Below are 19,777 nucleotides of genomic sequence, written 5' to 3'. Positions count from 1 at the left end.
AGGAACAACATTGGTCCAAATAAGGCATATTGTTGTTTCGCAGGAACAATCGGTCCACCACTATCAAGGATATGTTGTTCACAGGAACAACTCGTGGTCCATATAAGGATATGTTGTTCCACAGGAACAACGTGGTCCATATTAAGGATATGTTGTTCGCAGGAACAACGTGGCCAGATATAAGATATTGGTTGTTCGCAGAACAACGTGGTCCATATAAGGATATGTTGTTTCCCAGAACAACTGGTCCATATAGAAATATGTTGTCGCAGGAACAACGTGGTCCATATAAGGATATGTTGTTTCCGCAGAACAACGTTGTAAGTCAAGAGAACAATACATATGAACATAAAAGGTGATTGGGTCCCTGTTACATTTGTAACAGATTGTGATTGTGCTCAATGTCTCATTCCTCACTGACTATCCAGTCCAGTGTATTGATATAATCAATACGTTTACCTACACAGAGCTTCATCCCAACACTACAACTGTCTAGGGAAAATATTGGGAGCAATGGTATGCCAGCCTGTGAGCACTTTGTTCAGTCAGCTGGGGGAGAGTAGATAGTGGTGGTCTAGTTCTGTAAAATGGTAAAATAAAAAATAAAAAATTTGCATTTGAATTCACATAGAACCAGAAATAATAGAACTCTGAAAATAGAACCAGAAATAATAGAACTCTGAAAATAGAACCAGAAATAATAGAACTCTGAAAATAGAACCAGAAATAATAGAACTCTGAAAATAGAACCAGAAATAATAGAACTCTGAAAATAGAACCAGAAATAATAGAACTCTGAAAATAGAACCAGAAATAATAGAACTCTGAAAATAGAACCAGAAATAATAGAACTCTGAAAATAGAACCAGAAATAATAGAACCAGAAATAATAGAACTCTGAAAATAGAACCAGAAATAATAGAACTCTGAAAATAGAACCAGAAATAATAGAACTCTGAAAATAGAACCAGAAATAATAAAATAACTGAACTTCGAACCAGAAAAGCAAGTAGAATGCCGTAATCTGGAAACGGCTAAAGCAGCAGTATTCTCTACTTTGTAACGTCACTTGTGGCAGTTCACAGTTCTCGAAAAGACGAACAAACTAGCTAGCGCCATTCTTAAAAAACGTGCAAAAAAATATTCCCGCAACAGGAAGATATCTAAGAAGATCCATTATAGCTGATGAACTCTTTTTAAATAAAACAGAGTCCTACCGTCGAGCAGCCATTCTTCCATACACACACATTGATATGGTACCAGTCAAAAGTTTGGACACAATTACCCCCTTCAAAGGGTTTTTCTTTATTTGTAAAATGTTCCTACATTGTAGAATAATAGTGAAGACATCAAAACTATGAAATAACACATATTGAATCATGTAGTAACCAAAAAACGTGTTAAACTAATTAAAATATATTTTATATATTTTGAGATTCTTCAAAGTAGCCACCATTGGCCTTGATGACAGCTTTGCACACTCTTGGCATTCTCTCAACCAGCTTGATGAGGTAGTCACCTGGAATGCATTTCAATTAACAGGTGTGCCTTGTTAAAAGTTAATTTGTGGAAGTAATTTCCTTCTTAATGCATTTGAGCCAATCAGTTGTGTTGTGACAAGGTAGGTAGAAGGTATACAGAAGATAGCCCTATTTGGTAAAATACCAAGTCCATATTATGTCAAGAACAGCTCAAATAAGCAAAGAGAAACGACAGTCCTTCATTACAATAAGACATGAAGGTCAGTCAATCTGGAAAATTAAGAACTTTGAAAGTTTCTTCAAATGCAGTAGCAAAAACCATCAAGCGCTATGATGAAACTGGCTCTCATGAGGACCGCCACAGGAAAGGAAGACCCAGAGTTACCTCTGCTGCAGAGGATAAGTTCATTAGAGTTACCAGCCTCAGATTGCAGCCCAAATAAATGCGTCACAGAGTTCAAGTAACAGACACATCTCAACATCAACTGTTCAGAGGAGACTGTGTGAATCAGGCCTTCATAGTCGAATTGCTGCAAAGAAACCACTACTAAAGGACACCAATAATAAGAAGAGACTTGCTTGAACCAAGAAACACGAGCAATGGACATTAGACCGGTGGAAATCTGTCCTTTGGTCTGGAGTCCAAATTTGAGAGTAGGTGAACAGATGATCTCCACATGTGTGGTTCCCACCGTGAAGCATGGAGGAGGAGGTGTGATGGTGTGGGGGYGCTTTGCTGGTAACACTGTCAGTGATTTATTTWGAATTCAAGGCACACTTAACCAGCATGGCTACACGACAGCATTCTGCAGGGATACGCCATCCCATCTGGTTTGGGCTTAGTGGGACTATCATTTGTTTTTCAACAGGACAATGACCCAACACACCYCCAGGCTGTGTAAGGGCTATTTGACCAAAGATGGGTGATGGAGTGCTGCATCAGATGATCTGGCCTCCACAATCACCCGACCTCAACCCAATTTAGATTGTTTGGGATGAGATGGACCGCAGAGTGAAGGAAAAACAGCCAACAAGTGCTCAGCATATGTGGGAACTATTTCAAGAATGTTGGAAAAACATTCCAGGTGAAGCTGGTTGAGAAAACGCCAAGAATGTGCAAAGCTGATACAACATGATTCCATATGTGTTATTTCATAGTTTTGATGTCTTCACTATTATTCTACAATGTAGAAAATTTGACACATAAAAAAAAAACCTTGAATGAGTAGGTGTGTCCAAACTGTTGACTGGTACTGTACATATAACGTTACTAGATCTTAAATGAATGTTAAGCAGCCAGTCTTCCATACATACATTGCTACTAGTCTGTGTGTGTGTTATGTAGTCTATGAAATACAGTGATGACTGATGAACAAAACAAAAAAAATGTTTTAAAAATAATACAATGTTTAAAAAAATAAAAACAATGTTTTAAAAATAAACAATAATGTAAAAAAAAAAAAAAAAATTTTTTTTTTTTTTTTTTTTTTTTTTAAAAAAATAAAAAAAAAAAAAAAAAAATAAAAAAAAAAACAATTAAAATTGAAAAAAAAAAAAAAAAAAAAAAAAATTAAATAATGGCTGGTCCAGAAACCAAAGACAAGTAGTCATGTTGATATCCCAGTTGCCTCGTGTTGAGAACTTTCATTTGTTTTAAATGCCAACAACATTAAGTGTCAAATACAGAAGTAAAAAACAACACTGGTCTGCCTGATCTAATGGTAAACGACCCGTGATGTGTTGGAAGACATTTTCAGTCATGTCCATAACTAAAGACAGAATTCTAGTCATAGAAATACAATGAATAGAATGATTTTCTAGTCATTCTATTTCTAAAAGCACCAAATTGAATGTCAATCATACGCAGGCACTTCTGCGTTGGTTTGGAGGTGTACCCATCCACGTCCTGGTTCTCCAAAAAACAAAGTCCCGTACGGTGAACCATGCTGGCTTGATGAGCAACCTGGACTTGGGTTCCTGTATTTACGTGGTTCCGTGAACCACACTTGCATAACAAGTAAACCTGCCTAGAGTTTTAGCTTGGTGGACTAACACAAGTTTAGGATTTAGCTCAGCAGGCTAACACAGTCTTGTCCCGGGGGTTCAAGTCACACCCTCCAACCCTGTTACACCCACCCATCCTCCCCCAACTCCAGCTCAAATTCCAGTCCCCCCTCCTCCACAAGTTCCAGGTCCTCCTCCTCCACGATGTCTCTACACCTCTCACACCTCTCCTCCTCCAGGGGGACCAGCAGTTCACAGATGGCCGCCCTCACACAAAGGACGGGCTCCATCACCTACCGGTAAAACGGGACATTGTAAATTAAAATAAAAAAATAAAAAATGTATTGCACAATGACATGTTAAAAGATGCATTCTAGAGACTTTAGTCTGCTTTTACAAACACCTGAAGATATAGTTTGGAGTGTATTTGTAGCTCTTAAATAACATTTAGAATGTATTGGGAAACGGTTATCAAACTGAGACCTGTTCCACTCAGCATTAAGGAGCTGGATTGGGAGTAAGGGCCAGAGATAGACTAGTGTCCTGTTCAGGGGGTGTACTGGTACATCAAGCTGCCTCATTACAGAAACAGGAGATCGAACCATAGGGCAGGAGTCTTTCTGGGTCTCACCTCCATGCCCGTGTCCTCCAGGGCGGGCTGCCTGACAGGGAAGCCGGGGCAGACCATCAGGGTCTCCAGGTCCAGCAGCAGAGTGACCAGCTGGGTGATGGTTCCGAGGCGGGGAGGGTGGACCTCGTACAGGGGGTGGGTCAGCAGCAGGGGCTGGCCCTGTACCGTCACCTGGTTGAAGACGATGCACAATAACAAGCTCAACTCATCCTTCAGTAGTTCAGAAGCTTAAAGGGGAAGTTCAGTATTTTACAACAATGTTAGATGGTTCCTCGCCCTGAAAAGTACTCAATGGGCCTGGACAAAACTGTAATCCATACTTCGGTTTTCTGTAAACAGATACTTAAAAACTTACGAGAAACACTCTAACATTAAGTTGTAAAATACTTTGGAGGTGAGGCTTTGGGTGCTGTAGGCCCAAAAGGAAAATCGGACTGATAAAAAAAAGGAGGTGTCAAAGTTACGGATGGCGTTTCTGCCCTAAAACCTTAATCCGTAACGAGACCAAAAGGAGTAGTCAAAAGTAGTGCGTTAATTTAGGGAATAGGGTGCCATCTGGACCCTAAGTTGAATTGAACTTGTGCTGGAAGTCATTTTCGTTCCCTACCTGGAAGCAGAAGCCCGGTTGGATCAGCAGAACCGTGTCAGCCATGGTGGAGAGTTTAGAGCACTGGAGGAGTTGTAATAGAGGTCCCCTGGCCATGACCCCGACCCAGTGGGCTGGTAGCACCGTGCGGCGCAGGGCCCTCAGGAACCCAAATAGAGCTGCCTCGCTCCCGTCACCACAGGACTCGCTGCCGTCGGCCAGACTGAAGATCTCTGTGATCTAGAGGGAGGGTGGAGGTAGAGGGAGGAGCGCGAGAGAGAGAGAGAGAGAGAGTAATGACCGAGATGAATGTGTGGAGAGATCAAAACTGGGTTAAATACATGTGTCAAAATAGTCCCAAACACTTGATCCGAGGTTAATTTAGTTTGCCCTGTACAGATAACCAATCCAATCATGTCCATGATCGATGGAGAGAGAGATAACCAATCCAATCATGTCCATGATCGATGGAGAGAGAGATAACCAATCCAATCATGTCCATGAACGATGGAGAGAGAGATAACCAATCCAATCATGTCCATGAACGATGGAGAGAGAGAGATATCCAATCATGTCCATGATCGATGGAGAGAGATGTCCAATCATGTCCATGATCGATGGAGAGAGATATCCAATCACCTATCATGGACATGCTAGAGATCATGGATCTCTCCATGTCCATGCTAGATAAAGAGAGATAACCAATCCAGTAATGTCCATGCTGGATAGGGTAAAGAACAAAGGGAGAGAGATTAAAAGAGAGGGACTGATGGACAGCTCACCTCTGGAGTGACATCATCGGGAGTGACATCGTGGATGACCTCGGCGGTCAACCTAGGCATGCCCTTTGACCCTGTGACCTCTGGCGGGTCAAGTGGTCCGAGGTGGATGACGGTTCGAGGTATCTCGGCGAACAGCTCTACGAGTTGCTCCTCCTCGGTGTAGTCTAGCGTGCCCGTCTCTGTCCTGCTCATACTGTACGGTGAGGAGGGCTCGGTCAGGGGCTGGTGTAGAGGCGGACCTCTTTGCTGCACAGCCGTTGGTTCAGATGTCATGTAGTTAACGGACGGGGGTTCAACCGCAGGTTCCAGGACTGTGGAGGCCTTGGGAGAAATCGAGTAGGAGAGCATTAGAAATACAACAAAAACATTGATCAGCTTGGTTTTACTAAATCTACGGACTAGCTTGGTTTTTACTAAAGCCTACGGACTAGCTTGGTTTTTACTAAACCTACGGACTAGCTTGGTTTTTACTAACCTACGGACTAGCTTGGTTTTTACTAAAATCTACGGACGAGCTTGGTTTTTACTAAAATCTACGGACTAGCTTGGTTTTTACTAAAATCTACGGACTAGCTTGGTTTTTACTAAACTTACGAACTAGCTTGGTTTTTACTAAAACCTACGGACCAGCTTGGTTTTACTAAATCTACGGACTAGCTTGGTTTTACTAAACCTACGGACGAGCTTGGGTTTACTCAAATCTACAGACTGGCTTGGTTTTACTAAATCTACAGACTAGCTTGGTTTTCCTAAATCTACAGACTAGCTTGGCTTTACTAAATCTACGGACTAGCTTGGCTTAACTAATCTACGGACTAGCTTGGTTTAACTAAATCTACGGACTAGCTGGTTTTAACTAAATCTACGGACTAGATGGTTTAACTAAATCTACGGACTAGATGGTTTTACTAAATCTACGGACTAGATGGTTTTACTAAATCTACGGACTAGATGGTTATACTAAATCTACGGACTAGCTGGTTATACGCACCAAGCTGGGACAATGCAATAGATTTCCAGTGAAAAGTCCCATTCAGCAAGAGCTAGCTAATTTGTGAATACGGTGATGATGTGTGTGACTCACTACCTGAGAAGCGAGGCTGGGGCCAGGGGTGATGGTAATTTGGTTGCCGTTCATCCTGATGAACTGGAGGTTGCCATGGTCGCCCTGGTAACAGCTCTGGGGGTAGGGCTGGGGATAGGGGTAGGGCTGCTGATAGAGGTAGGGCTGGGGATAGGGGTAGGGCTGGGGACATTAATACAATTATACTATCGATGCATACATTCAGCATTATGGTCAATTGAAATTGGTGTAATGCATGCTGAACAAGGGAGTTTGTTGCTTTGAAAGTCTCGGGAAAAAAAAAAGTCCGATTGAAAAGGTTTGGTTACTAGCGACCCGGTTAGCCTCAGTGGCTGGGACCGCTATATCTGTCCAGGGATCCTGTCAACTAAATCGTTTGAAGAGCCGCTTGTTATAGCAGCTAGCCTAGCTGCTAACTAGATATCAAGCTAGCAAGGTTTCCTTGACGGCTTGAACACAGCCCGCAACACGTTTAGCCCTTGTGGGCCTGCGGAATGTTCCGGGCTTGTGGCTGTCTAAAATCCCCGCTGCTGGCGTTTCCATCAGCCCTGCGACCTGCCTTGCCTGGAATTACATGGAGTACCAGCGATAGCCTACCATGACATCCAGAACTAAAGGACGGAGTAATGGAGAGGTTCAGGATCACAGGTTAAACAAATAAATAAAATTCTACAAGCAGTTGTTACATTTAAGCAGATGCTCTTCTCAAGAGCGAATTACATGAGCAATTAGGGATACGTGCAAAGCTGTCAAGGCAAAAACGGTGGCTACCTTGAAGAATCTCCAATATAAAATATATTTTGATTTGTTTTAACACTTTTTTTGGTTACTACATAACTCCATATGTGTTATTTCATAGTTTTGATGTCTTCACTATTATTCTACAATGTAGAAAATAGTAAAAAATAAATGAAAACCCTGGAATGACTAGGTGTGTCCAAACTTTTGACCGGTACTGTAGGTGTGCCAACCTTGTAGCGTCATACCCAAGAAGACTCGAGGTTGTAATCGCTGCCAAAGGTGCTTCAACAAAGTACTGAGTAAAAGGGTCTGAATACTTATGTAAATATGATATTTCATTATTTCTTTTAAACCTGTTTTTGCCTTGTCATTATGGGGTATTGTGTGTAGATTGATGAGGGGGGAAATGATTTAATACATTTTAGAATAAAGCTGTTACCTAGCAAAATGTGTGAAAAGTCAAGGGGTCAAAATCCTTTCCGAATGCACACGGTATGTACACACACAGTATGTATGTATGTGTACACTTGAAGTCGGAAGTTTACATACACCTTAGCGAAATACATTTAAACTCAGTTTCTCACAATTCCTGACATTTAATCCTAGTAAAAATTCCCTGTCTTAGGTCAGTTAGGATCACCACTTTATTTTAAGAATGTGAAATGTCAGAATAATAGTAGAGAGAATGATTTATTTCAGTTTTTATTTCTTTCATCACATTACCAGTGGGTGAGAAGTTTACATACACTCAATTAGTATTTGGTAGCATTGCCTTGAAATTGTTTAACTTGGGTCAAACGTTTCGGGTAGCCTGTTGTTCTGGGATTGATTTGCACTTTTTGTACCAAAGTACGTTCATCTCTAGGAGACAGAACACGTCTCCTTCCTGAGTGGTATGACGGCTGCGTGGTCCCATGGTGTTTATACTTGCGTACTATTGTTTGTACAGATGAATGTGGTACCTTCAGGCGTTTGGAAATTGCTCCCAAGGATGAACCAGACTTGTGGAGGTCTACAATTTTTTTTATGAGGTCTTGGTTGATTTATTTTGATTTTCCCATGATGTCAAGCAAAGAGGCACTGAGTTTGAAGGTAGGCCTTGAAATATATCCACAGGTACACCTCCAATTGACTCAAATTACATCAATTAGCCTATCAGAAGCTTCTAAAGCCATGACATCCTTTTCTGGCATTTTCCAAGCGGTTTAAAGGCACAGTCAACTTAGTGCATGTAAACTTCTGACCCACTGGAATTGTGATACAGTGAATTATAAGTGAAATAATCTGTCTGTAAACAATTGTTAGACAAATGACTTATGTCATGCACAAAGTAGATGTCCTAACCGACTTGCCAGAAACTATAGCTTGTTAACAAGAAATTTGTGGAGTAGTTTAAAAACGAGTTTTAATAACTCCAACTCCCCGACTTCAACTGTACATTTGTATGCGTTGTTGGTCCTTACCTGCACACAGCTGCTGGGGTAGGGTTCCTCTGACTCAGATAAACCACTACCGGGGTTTACAGGCACGATGGAGGATGGAGACATCTAGAACCAGAGGAAGATTAAGAAATATCATATTGTATCGTGGATAACCAAACTAAAACGTCCTTATTCATTTATTTAGAGGTAATGACCTCCATATCATCCACTTTGTGTCACATTTAAAAAATAAATATATAAATATATTAAATAGGAGTTATTTTAACTATTTTATTAGTTGGGATAGTTCCTTACTCATGATAATTATGTGTGTAACACCTTGAAGAGCGTTCCGCGTTCCGTAAAAGCTCCAGTAAAATAGATGTTTAGTGGCCTCCCGGGTGGCTCAGTGGTCTAGGACACTGCATCGCAGCGCTAGCTGTGCCACCAGAGACTCTGGGTTCGCGCCCAGGCTCTGTCGCAGCCGGCCGCGACCGGGAGGTCCGTGGGGCGACGCACCTATCCAATTGTTAGTAGTTACTATCTTGTCTATCATGTCTCGAAAGCCTAGCGTCGTCCGAGTTAGGGAGGGTTTGGCCGGTAGGGATATCCTTGTCTCATCGCGCACCAGCGACTCCTGTGGCGGGCCGGGCGCAGTGGGCGCTAACCAAGGTCTCCAGGTGCACGGTGTTTCCTCCGACACATTGGTGCGGCTGGCTTCCGGGTTGGAGGCGTGCTGTGTTAAGAAGCAGTGCGGCTTGGTTGGGTTGTGCTTCGGAGGACGCATGGCTTTCGACCTTCGTCTCTCCCGAGCCCGTACGGGAGTTGTAGAGATGAGACAAGATAGTAATTACTAACAATTGGATACCACGAWATTGGGGAGAAAAAGGGGGTAAAATTCCAAAAACAATGTAAGAATTTTTTGGGGGGGATGTTTAGTTTTGAACAGTTTGAGACAAGATGGTTTTCTGTAAAAAGGCGTAACCGTGGTCCACAAAGCAACGCTCCGTTTGTCTCTACGRCAGAGGCTGTGGTACAGCTAAGCCTAAAATCAGACTTGTCTAAATGGTTGTCACCTTTGTTCCTCAAATGAGCCAAATGTTACAGCAGCCTGAACACACTGGACACTGACACGGCGATACAGATGGAACCACATGCCATTCAATATCTGATCTGATGCTCCCAAGTCTTAATTATATGTGCATTCCACCGGTCACATTTACAAGTGAGTGTTCCCAAAAATTATCAAGATTAAGAAAAAAGTTCCTCCAGGGCCCACCCAAGAGAGCTCCCCTCCGGGGCCCACCCGAGAGAGCTCCCCTCCGGGGCCCACCCGAGAGCTCCTCAAGGCCCTCTGTGTATAGTACCATGTTATTGTTACTCATTGACTCAGTACTGGTACTCTGTGTAGAGAGCCATGTTATCATTGACTCAGTACTGGTACTCTGTGTATACAGTCATGTTATCATTGACTCAGTACTGGTACTCTGTGTATATAGCCATGTTACCATTGACTCAGTACATATGACTTTGATATACATCAGATATCAGCTGATGTACGAAGGGCTATATAAATACATTTGATTGGATATAGAGAACCATGTAGTTCTCAGGGACTCCCAGACGTTTCACAATTGACCTACTTATCTTTACCTAATAATTAGTTCAAATCAGGTGTGAAAGTTCTTGAATAGTTCAGATACATGGAACGGCTGGGGATCCCCGACGAGAGGTTTGAAAACCCCCTCTGATCTAGAACAGAGGTCTCAAACTGGCGGCYCGCGGGCCAGATGAGGCTTGTAACCCGATTTAACGTGCCCCGTTTAGGACAGTGTCCCAATAAGCTCTCCTTCCTCCTGAAGTGTGCACTAGTTCACTTCTACCCAAAATGTAAAAGTATTGAATAGGTATATAGGCATGGGCTAGGGGGGGGGTCCATATACCAACCATTTCCTTTCAAATCCATGAAGGAAAGTGYACACTTCAGGAGAAAGGAGAGGTTATTGGGACTCGACCACAGAGACCGTCAGAGAGAGCTTACCTGATATATTTGTTCAGGCACATCGTCRTCGTACTCCTGTAGTTCCGCCCATCTCTCTCCATCCTCTCCCYCAGGGCTGTGCTCCAACGACTGGGTGGAAACGGTGTAACCTGGTTCCTCTTCCTCGTCACTCTCGTCCGTCTCTGTCGTATCACTCTCGGGGCCCTGGCTCCATACTCGTCTCCTCCGTTTGGTGAAGTGTTTAGGGGGCCGACCACGTCCCCTCCCTGTGCCAACTGTTGATCCACTTCCTGGTTTTATCATACGCCATTTTGAAAGTGTCCTTCCTAATAGTACATATCCTGGTCCACGTCCTACTACAGCTCCTGGTGAAATAGGAACACTTCCTGGTGAAATAGGAACACTTCCTGGAAGAGCACTTCCTCGTCCAATGCGAACACTCTGGCCACCTGGGTCTTCTGTCAGGTGTTTCTTAAAGTAGCTTCCCATTAAGTCCCTTTTGGTGGGCTGGAGGGAGAAGGCTTTTAATTACACATACATACATACATACATACATACATACATACATACATACATACATACATACTACTTACGCCTATAAAAGGATTAAGAGTTTGTGTGTGTTTGTGAAATACAATTTAAATAATCTTTGAAAAACAATGTCACGAGATTTTGCGAAATAATCTAACACAAATTGAAAACACATTCTCTTAACCACCACATACCATAACCAAAAAGAACCACTATACCAATAAAGAACAGAACCAAACCTTAATAAAACCCACCAGAACACATTAATACAAAAAAAAACCACCCATACGCAAACCAAACCATAATAGAACCAAAAACCATAAAGAACAAATACACATAAAGAACCCAAATACCATCCACAAGAAACCAAATACCAAAACAGAACACACACCTATAGAACCATAAGATAACCAATAACATTAAAAACCAAAACACCATAAAGAACCAAATACATCAAAAGAAGTCATATAGTAACACAAAAACACCAAAAAGAACCCCATATACGAACCAGCCAATACCATAAAGAAACAGCACTACAACCAAACCCTAAAGAACAACATACCATAAAGAACCAAATACCATAAAGAACCAAAATACCAAAATGAACCCAAATACCATAAATTGATATATCAGAACCAAAACAAGATATAGAACAAAAACATGACTCATATAGAACCAAAAACCAACAAAAACCACCGTGTATAGAACCCAAAACCATAAAAACAAACCGATACAAGAAGCCCATAATTTACCAGTAAAGAACAAATTAGCATAAAGACAACACAGAATCCATACAAGAATTACAACAACGACACACAAACCACATATACATAAACACAAAATCCAAAACGAAACCATAACATAATACCAAAAACTGAACCATTACGAAACACCACTCATAAACCAAATAACCAAAAAAACACAAAAAATACCAATAAAAGCCCATCTAGAACCAAATACGCAAAAAAAACCAATAATCCAGAACACAAAATACACATAAAAAAACTGGAGCCAAAATATAACAACCAACACAACCATAGAAACCATTAGAAGAACCAAATCAACCAAAAGAACCAGAAGCGAATACACACAAAAACCAAAAGTACCATTAAAGAATCAATATAAAACACCATTCAAAACCAATTTAAGAACCACAACAATCAACCACAAACCAACAAAACCACCAAATACCTAAAAACCAGAACCAAAAAAACAATACCAAATACCTAAACATATAGAACCAAAAACAACGAAAGAACCAATGAACCAAAAACCAATAACCAAATACCATAAAGAACCAAAAACCAAAAACCTAAACCAAAAATAAAACCATACATAAGAAATCCATAACCAAAAACCAAAAGCACAAAACAAACAAAAACCATAAAAGAACCCAAGATACCGACCAAAAACCTAAAAACAAAAAAACCATAAGACACAAACACCATAAAACAAACCTAAAAATACCATAAAACAATACCAAAAAACCAAACATACATAAAAACCAAAATACCATAAAAACACAAACACCTAAAGAAACCATACCATTAAACCAAATACCATAAAAACCGAAACCAAAAAACCAATACCAAAAACAACCACTCCACAAATGTACTTGTACCACAAAACTATAGTACCTTTTGAAAGAAGTACTAGACTCATAACTATATCTAGCAATAACACAAACAGTATGTTTCCTAAACAAGTTTCACAAAATATACTTTCACTTATAAAAATCAGGATCACAATTCCAGGAGGTTCAAGAAGCTTACATACACTAAGTTGACTGTGCCCTATAAACAGCTTGGAAAAATTCCAGAAAAATGATGTCACACAGCTCTTAGAAGTATGATAGGCTAATTGACATAATTGAGTCAATTGAGGTACCATAATGTATTTCAAGCCTACCTTCAAACTCAGTGCCTTTTGCTTGACATCATGGGAAATCAAAAGAAATCAGCCAAGACCTCAGAAAAAAAATTGTAGACCTCCACAAAGATCTGTTTTCCTTGAGACGCAATTCCCACCAATGCCTGAACAACCACGGTTCATCGTACAACAAATTTACGAAACAAGTATAAACACACATGACCACCAGCTCTACAATACCAACTCATAGAAAGAAGACGCCTGCCCAGATTACACTGTACGAGCCATAGAAGAACCTGTGTGAAAAGTGCAAATCAATCCCAGAAACACAACAGCATAAGAACCTTGTGAAGATGCTGAGAGAAACAGGTACAAAAAGTAATCTCATAATTCCACAGTAAACAATCCTATAATCGACATAAGCTGAAAAGCGCTCAGCAAAAAGAACCATTGCTCCCACAACCACCATAAAAAAGCCAGACTACTGTTGCAACTGCACATGGACAAAGATCGTACCTTTTGGAGAAATCCTTGTCTGATGAAACAAAATATAACTGTTTGCACTAATGACCATCGTTATGTTTGGAGGAAAAAAGGGGGACTGCAAGCCGAAGAACACCATCCCAACTGGAAGCACGGGGTGGCACATCATTTGTGAGACTTTGCTGCAGGAGGGACTGTGGCACTTCACAAAAGATGGCATCATGAGCAGGAAAAATTATGTAATATATTGAAGCAACATCTTAAGACATCAGTCAGGAAGTTAAAGCTTGGTGCAAATGTCTCTCAAAGACGACCCAAGCATACTTCCAAAATGTGGACAATGAGATTGCTAAGGACAACAAAGTCAATATATTGAGCATCACAAAGCCCTACCTCGATCTTATTAATATTTGAAACTGGCAAAAAAAGTGTGCAGAGCAAGAGACCTACAAACCTGACTCATTACACCAGCTTTGTCAGAGGAAAGGACCACAAAATTTCACCCAACTTATTGTGGGAAGCTTGGGATCTACCCGAAACATATGACCTTAAACAATTTAAGGCAATGCTACCAAATACTAATTGAGGTGATGTAAACTTCTGACCCACTGGGAATGTGATGAAAAAATAAAAACTGAAATTATTTCATTCTCTCTACTATTATCTGACATTTCACATTCTTAAATAAAGTGTGATCCTAACTACCTAAGACAGGGAATTTTTACTAGGATTAAACAGTAACTGAGTTTAAATGTATTTGGCTAAGGTGTATGTAAACTTCCGACTTCAACTTACCATATACCATAAAGAACCATACACCAGAACCATATGTACCATAAAGAACCATACACACCAGAACCATATGTACCAACACCAGAACCATATTACATAAAGAGTCATACACCAGAACCATATGTACCATAAAGAACCAACACCAGGGCCATATGTACCATAAAGAACAATATGACATAAAACCATACACTAGAACCATATGTACCATAAAGAACCATACACTAGAACCATATGTACCATGAAGAACCATACACCCGGGCCATATGTACCATAAAGAACATATGTACCATAAAGAACCATACACTAGAACCATATGTACCATAAAGAAACCATACATAGAACCATATGACCAAAAGAACCAACATCAGAACCATATGTACATAAAGAACCATACACTAGAACCATATGTACCATAAAGAACCATACATCAGAACCATATGTACCATAAAAGAACCATACACTAGAAACCATATGTACCATAAAGAACCATACATCAGAACCATATGTACCTAAAGAACCATATGTACCATACCCCAGAACCATATGTACCATAAGAACCATACATCAAACCATACACCCGAACCATCACCAGACCATGTACCATAAAGAACCATACACCAAACCATATGTACATAAAGAACCATACACCAGAACCATAGTACCATATGTACCATAAAGACCATACACCAGAACCATATACCATAAAGAACCATACACCCAAACCATATGTACCATAAAGAACCATATGTACAATAAGAAACATACACCAGAACCATATGTACCATAAGAACCATACACCAGAACCATAAGAACCATAAAAACCATACACCAGAACCATAAAGAACCATTCACCAGAACCATATGTACCATAAAGAACCCTATGTACCATAAAGAACCATACACCAGAACCATATTACATAAAGAACATACACCAGAACCATATCAAAAAACCATATGTACCATAAAGAACCATATGTACCATAAAAAACCATATGTACCATAAAGAACCATATTACCAAAAGAACCATATGTACCATAAAGAACCAATTTACATAAAGAACCATACACCAGACCATATTGTACCATAAAGAACCATATGTACCATATTAAGACAGCGCGGTACTTCACTTCTGTTTCTTCTTGTGGCTCCGCCGTTCTTGGGCTTGTCCAGGTAGACACATTACCACAATCTGTACGCTGGCAGGAGCACACTGACCACAGCCCTGAGTACGCTTCTTCAATTTACCCTGAGAGAAAAGAAGAAACAAATGAAGAATTAGTCGTACACACACCTGGCGAGTGAGCAGGAAAAAGAGGGTGAAGAATGCCATTTGGACTCCAGTCTTCCCACGACTCACCTTATACGTTAGATATTGGTTTCATGTGCCTCTTCAGAGTCACTTCCTTCGCTGTGGTTATACACCTGTAGGATGACAACAGAAAGAAATGTCACTCCAAAACATCTATGGAGTACCTTGGAAGCATCCAAGTAGCACACTTCCCTACAGTGACTTTTTACACATTTGTTATTGCAGCCTGAATTAAAAAATGGATTACATTTAGCTTTTGTGGTCACTGCAAACACACACACACACACACACACACACACACACACACACACACACAAAGTGGAATTGTGTTTAAAAAATATATATATATTTACAAATTAATTAAAAATGAAAACGCAGAAATGTCTTGTCAAATATTCAATCGCTTTGTTTTGACAAGCCTAAATAAGTTCAGGAGTAAAAATTTGCTTAACAAGTCACATAATAAGATGCATGACACCATCCGTGTGCAATAAAAGTGTTTAACGTGATRTTTTAATAACTACCTCATCTCTGTACCCCCACACATACAATTATCTTTAGGGTCCCTTAGTCAAGCAGTGAATTTCAAATACAGATTCAACAAAGACCAGGGAGGATTTCCAATGCCTCGCAAAGAAGGGTTAGGCTGTTCTAGAATCTATTATAGTATTCCAAAATCCAGTGAAGTAATTTTTTCTACGACCAGTACCAAGGCACTTCACCGATTGGCCCGGGCGTCCAGCTCTAGGAAGAGTCTTGGTGGTTCCAAACTTCTTCCATTTTAAGAATGATGGAGGCCACTGTGTTCTTGGGTACCTTCAATTCTGCAGACATTTTTTGGGGTACCATTCCCCAGATCTGTGCCTCGACACAATCCTGTCTCTGAGCTCTACGGGCAATTCCTTCGAACTCAAAGCGTAGTTTTTGCTCTGACATACACTGTCAACTGTGGGACCTTATATAGACAGGTGTGTGCCTTTCTGAATCATGTCTGAATCATGTCCAATCATTTGAATTTACCACAGGTGGACTCCAATCAAGTTGTAGAAACATCTCAAGGATGATCAATGGAAACAGGATGGACCTGAACTCAATTTCGAGTCTCATAGCTCTTAGTAATTTACCAAGAAAAACCCAAAGCTGTAATCGCTGCCAAATCTGATTCTAACATGTATTGACTCAAGAGTGTGAATACTTATGTAAATAAGATATTTCTGCATTTCATTTTTTTTTTTATACATTCGCAAACATTCCCCCCCCCCCAAAAAAAGTATTACTTTGTCATTATGGGATATTGTGTGTAGATGGGTGGATTTTCTTTTTTTGAATCCATTTTGAAATCAGACTGTAACACCAAAACATGTGGAATAAGTCAAGGGGTATGAATACTTTTTGAAGGCACTGTTTATAGTGCACTATATAGGGAATATGGTGCCAGTTAGGGCACAGCCTAATAATAATCACATGTTGAGGACTCTTCACTCCTGCCACTGTATTCATGTGGGTGGCGTCCCTCAAGGCTCTACTCTGGGATCTCTCTTATATAAAATCGACCTATCGGAGTGGCATATCCATTATATAGTGAAGACAGACAAACGTCTTCGCCTCCCATTAGAAAGAGGTCTTTCTAAACTCAAAATGGGACTTCCTGGTTAAATAAATAAAAGTGTAATAAAAATAAATAAATAAAAGTGTAATAAAAATAAATAAATAAAAAACTCACAATTTTCTCTGGCTTCCACTCAACTTCCTCCTCCTTCTCTTTCATCTGTACCTTCTGTAAAAAGACATGGGTTTGCTAGCCTACAAATTTTGTTTTTAATTTGGTGAGTATATAGCGTTTACGCTTATGCTAAATTGATAAATCTAAGGATTAGACCCACCCGTMTCCTTCCTGACTTTATTGTCCCCACGGGGACATATTGTTGCAGTGTCATGTACACGTTTAAAAAGTGACAAACACCCAATATTAAAATAAATTCATAAATACAAACCTTTCTCTGTGATTTCAACTCTTGTTTTTCGTCCTCTTTTACCTTCTGGATGAATAATTATGAGAAATTCAATTGACATCATATCATCCAAATGCTTTTTGTACGCAAGGACAGTGACAAACCAAAACCAATCAATCATCATCCAATTCAAATCAATCAACAAATACCTGTTGAATACGTCTAGGGAGTCCTTCATCTTCTTCTGTGGCTTTTCTTCTTCTTCTTCTTCCTCCTCATCCTCCTCCTCTCCTCCTCTTCCATTCTTTCACAGATTCTTTCATCTTGGCTTTCTCTGTGGGACAACAAAACAATCTTGACCTTGACCTTATCTGTAGCCTATATATAAGGTCGCAAAATTGCGTTAACTTTCCCACATCCCGATTGGAGGTTCATGGATTTCCTGCTAATTCCATCCTGATTGCAGGATGTCTTCCAACTGGGATTTTTACCAGAATGATATATATAATCTACATTCAGAAAGGATTCAGACCCTTGACATTTTGTTACGTTACAGCCATATTCTAAAACGTATTAAAAAAATGTTTTTCAGCAATCTACACAGAAACCCATAGAACAAAGTGAAAGCAGGTTTTTAGAAATGTTAGCACATTATTAAGAATAAAAAACAGAAATATCTTATTTACATAAGTATTCAGACCCTTTAGTAGAGACTCAAATTGAGCTCAGTGCATCCTGTTTCCATTGGTCATCCTTGAGATGTTTCTACAACTTCATTGGAGTCCACCTGTGGTAAATTCAATTGATTGGACATGATTTGGAAAAAGGCACACACTTGTCTATATAAGGTCCACAGTTGACTACATGTCAGAGCAAAAACCAAGTCATGAGGTTGAAGGAATTGTCCGTAGAGCTTCAGGCAGGATTTGGAGCACAGATTGAAGTCGGTAACGAAATTGCTGCAACTTGCGCAGCAGATCTGGAGTGCAAATGTTGTATGTACCATATGTAACCTTAAAAATTCCTTGCTGACAGGCACACTTGAAGAGTCCACACATCTAATATGTCTACCTAGCTACTCAGTTGGCTCCTCATACACTAACATTCTCTTATAAATGCGTGGGAGAGTAGTTTTCCCTGTAATCCTCACTCACGAAGACACCTTTCGATGTCATTCAATCTGCGGGTCTCGACTAACTCAACCCTACCTCGAAGACAAGTCTCAGTGGATAACAACAGCGCGACACTTTGCGTTCGGACCACTTCTGTGTGACAAGAATCAGCGCGCGTGTAATAGCGTCTCACTCTTGAAGTGAAGTTCCTCAGGAGGCTTTTCGTCGTCCTGTGGTATTTGCGGAGGACCATAAGATGAACCTTCGCAATCGTACAACTAAATATCTTCTAGCAGCTCTCACCCTCCTAAGCGCTCTCACTCAAATGGTGCTACTGTGTGATGCTGTACGCATGCGAGCAGATGGTGTCGGCAGAAGTCTCGTGTAGGCGCATGCTGCTGTTGATAATTAGTGGTCACTCGATGGTAGTCTAGTTGCGTTCGCTGTGTTGGTGAGTTTGCCAAAAGGCAACTAAAGACTCACACCATGAGAAGAAACAAGATTCTCTGTTCTGTATGAAACCAATGATTGAACTCTGTTGGTGCTCGTGTGTGTGCTGATGTGTGTGTTGTGGTTGGGTGTGTGGTGTGGTTAGTGAAGTGTTTTTTGACATCTTAAACTAACATATAAGCTTAGTAGGCTTTCTATGCCATTAAAGTTTGAATTACCTGACTCATGTGAACCTGCATTTTCCATTAGTCTTTCGTTGCTTGCTTACCAGTGCTCTGTCTAAATGAGCTCGTCGATATGTGTGTGTGTGAGTGGCCACAGCCGAAATTGCAACAAAATTGTATCTGAGCATAAGATGATGAACAAGCAAGTGTGAAATGTGTGTTGTGTGTGTGTGTGTGTGTTGTGGTCTGGTGTTATGATATAATTCACCTCAGCTGTCAGGAAAACGTCTAGCAAAACAGTTAAAATGACCTCTCTCCAATCTCCATCAAAGCTAGACTACAGAGGGTTTTGAGCCAGAAGAGAGGCCTCTGACTTTCCCCA

The 19,777-nt window shown here is 40.4% G+C and overlaps 1 protein-coding gene and 1 long non-coding RNA gene across 3 annotated transcripts; both read right to left on the bottom strand.

The window, feature by feature from the left end:
• Nucleotides 1-3,038: 3,038 nt before the first annotated feature.
• Nucleotides 3,039-15,648, bottom strand: LOC112077807 (uncharacterized). 2 transcript variants are annotated; one of them, XM_024144242.2, is made up of 8 exons: nucleotides 15,510-15,648; nucleotides 10,772-11,239; nucleotides 8,773-8,856; nucleotides 6,572-6,730; nucleotides 5,485-5,805; nucleotides 4,724-4,942; nucleotides 4,117-4,287; nucleotides 3,039-3,778 (listed from the first exon to the last, which is right to left on the bottom strand). In XM_024144242.2, exons 1-8 carry the CDS (start codon nucleotides 15,510-15,512, stop codon nucleotides 3,608-3,610), a joined length of 1,596 nt encoding a protein of 531 aa, XP_024000010.1. In that variant the 5' UTR covers nucleotides 15,513-15,648; the 3' UTR covers nucleotides 3,039-3,607. The 2 variants fall into 2 exon arrangements, with proteins under 2 accessions (XP_024000010.1, XP_070297933.1); XM_070441832.1 differs by having other exon boundaries at nucleotides 6,572-6,712.
• Nucleotides 15,649-15,778: 130 nt separating this feature from the next.
• On the bottom strand, nucleotides 15,779-17,970 carry LOC112077808 (uncharacterized). Its single transcript, XR_002895503.2, has 4 exons — nucleotides 17,890-17,970; nucleotides 17,712-17,756; nucleotides 17,441-17,494; nucleotides 15,779-15,830 (listed from the first exon to the last, which is right to left on the bottom strand). It is a non-coding gene; the product is annotated as an uncharacterized lncRNA (long non-coding RNA).
• Between the last annotated feature and the right edge of the window lie 1,807 nt (nucleotides 17,971-19,777).

Source organism: Salvelinus sp. IW2-2015, unplaced genomic scaffold, assembly GCF_002910315.2.
Source record: "Salvelinus sp. IW2-2015 unplaced genomic scaffold, ASM291031v2 Un_scaffold4931, whole genome shotgun sequence".
Classification (NCBI taxonomy): domain Eukaryota; kingdom Metazoa; phylum Chordata; class Actinopteri; order Salmoniformes; family Salmonidae; genus Salvelinus; species Salvelinus sp. IW2-2015.
This window is presented reverse-complemented; position numbering and strand designations above follow the sequence as displayed.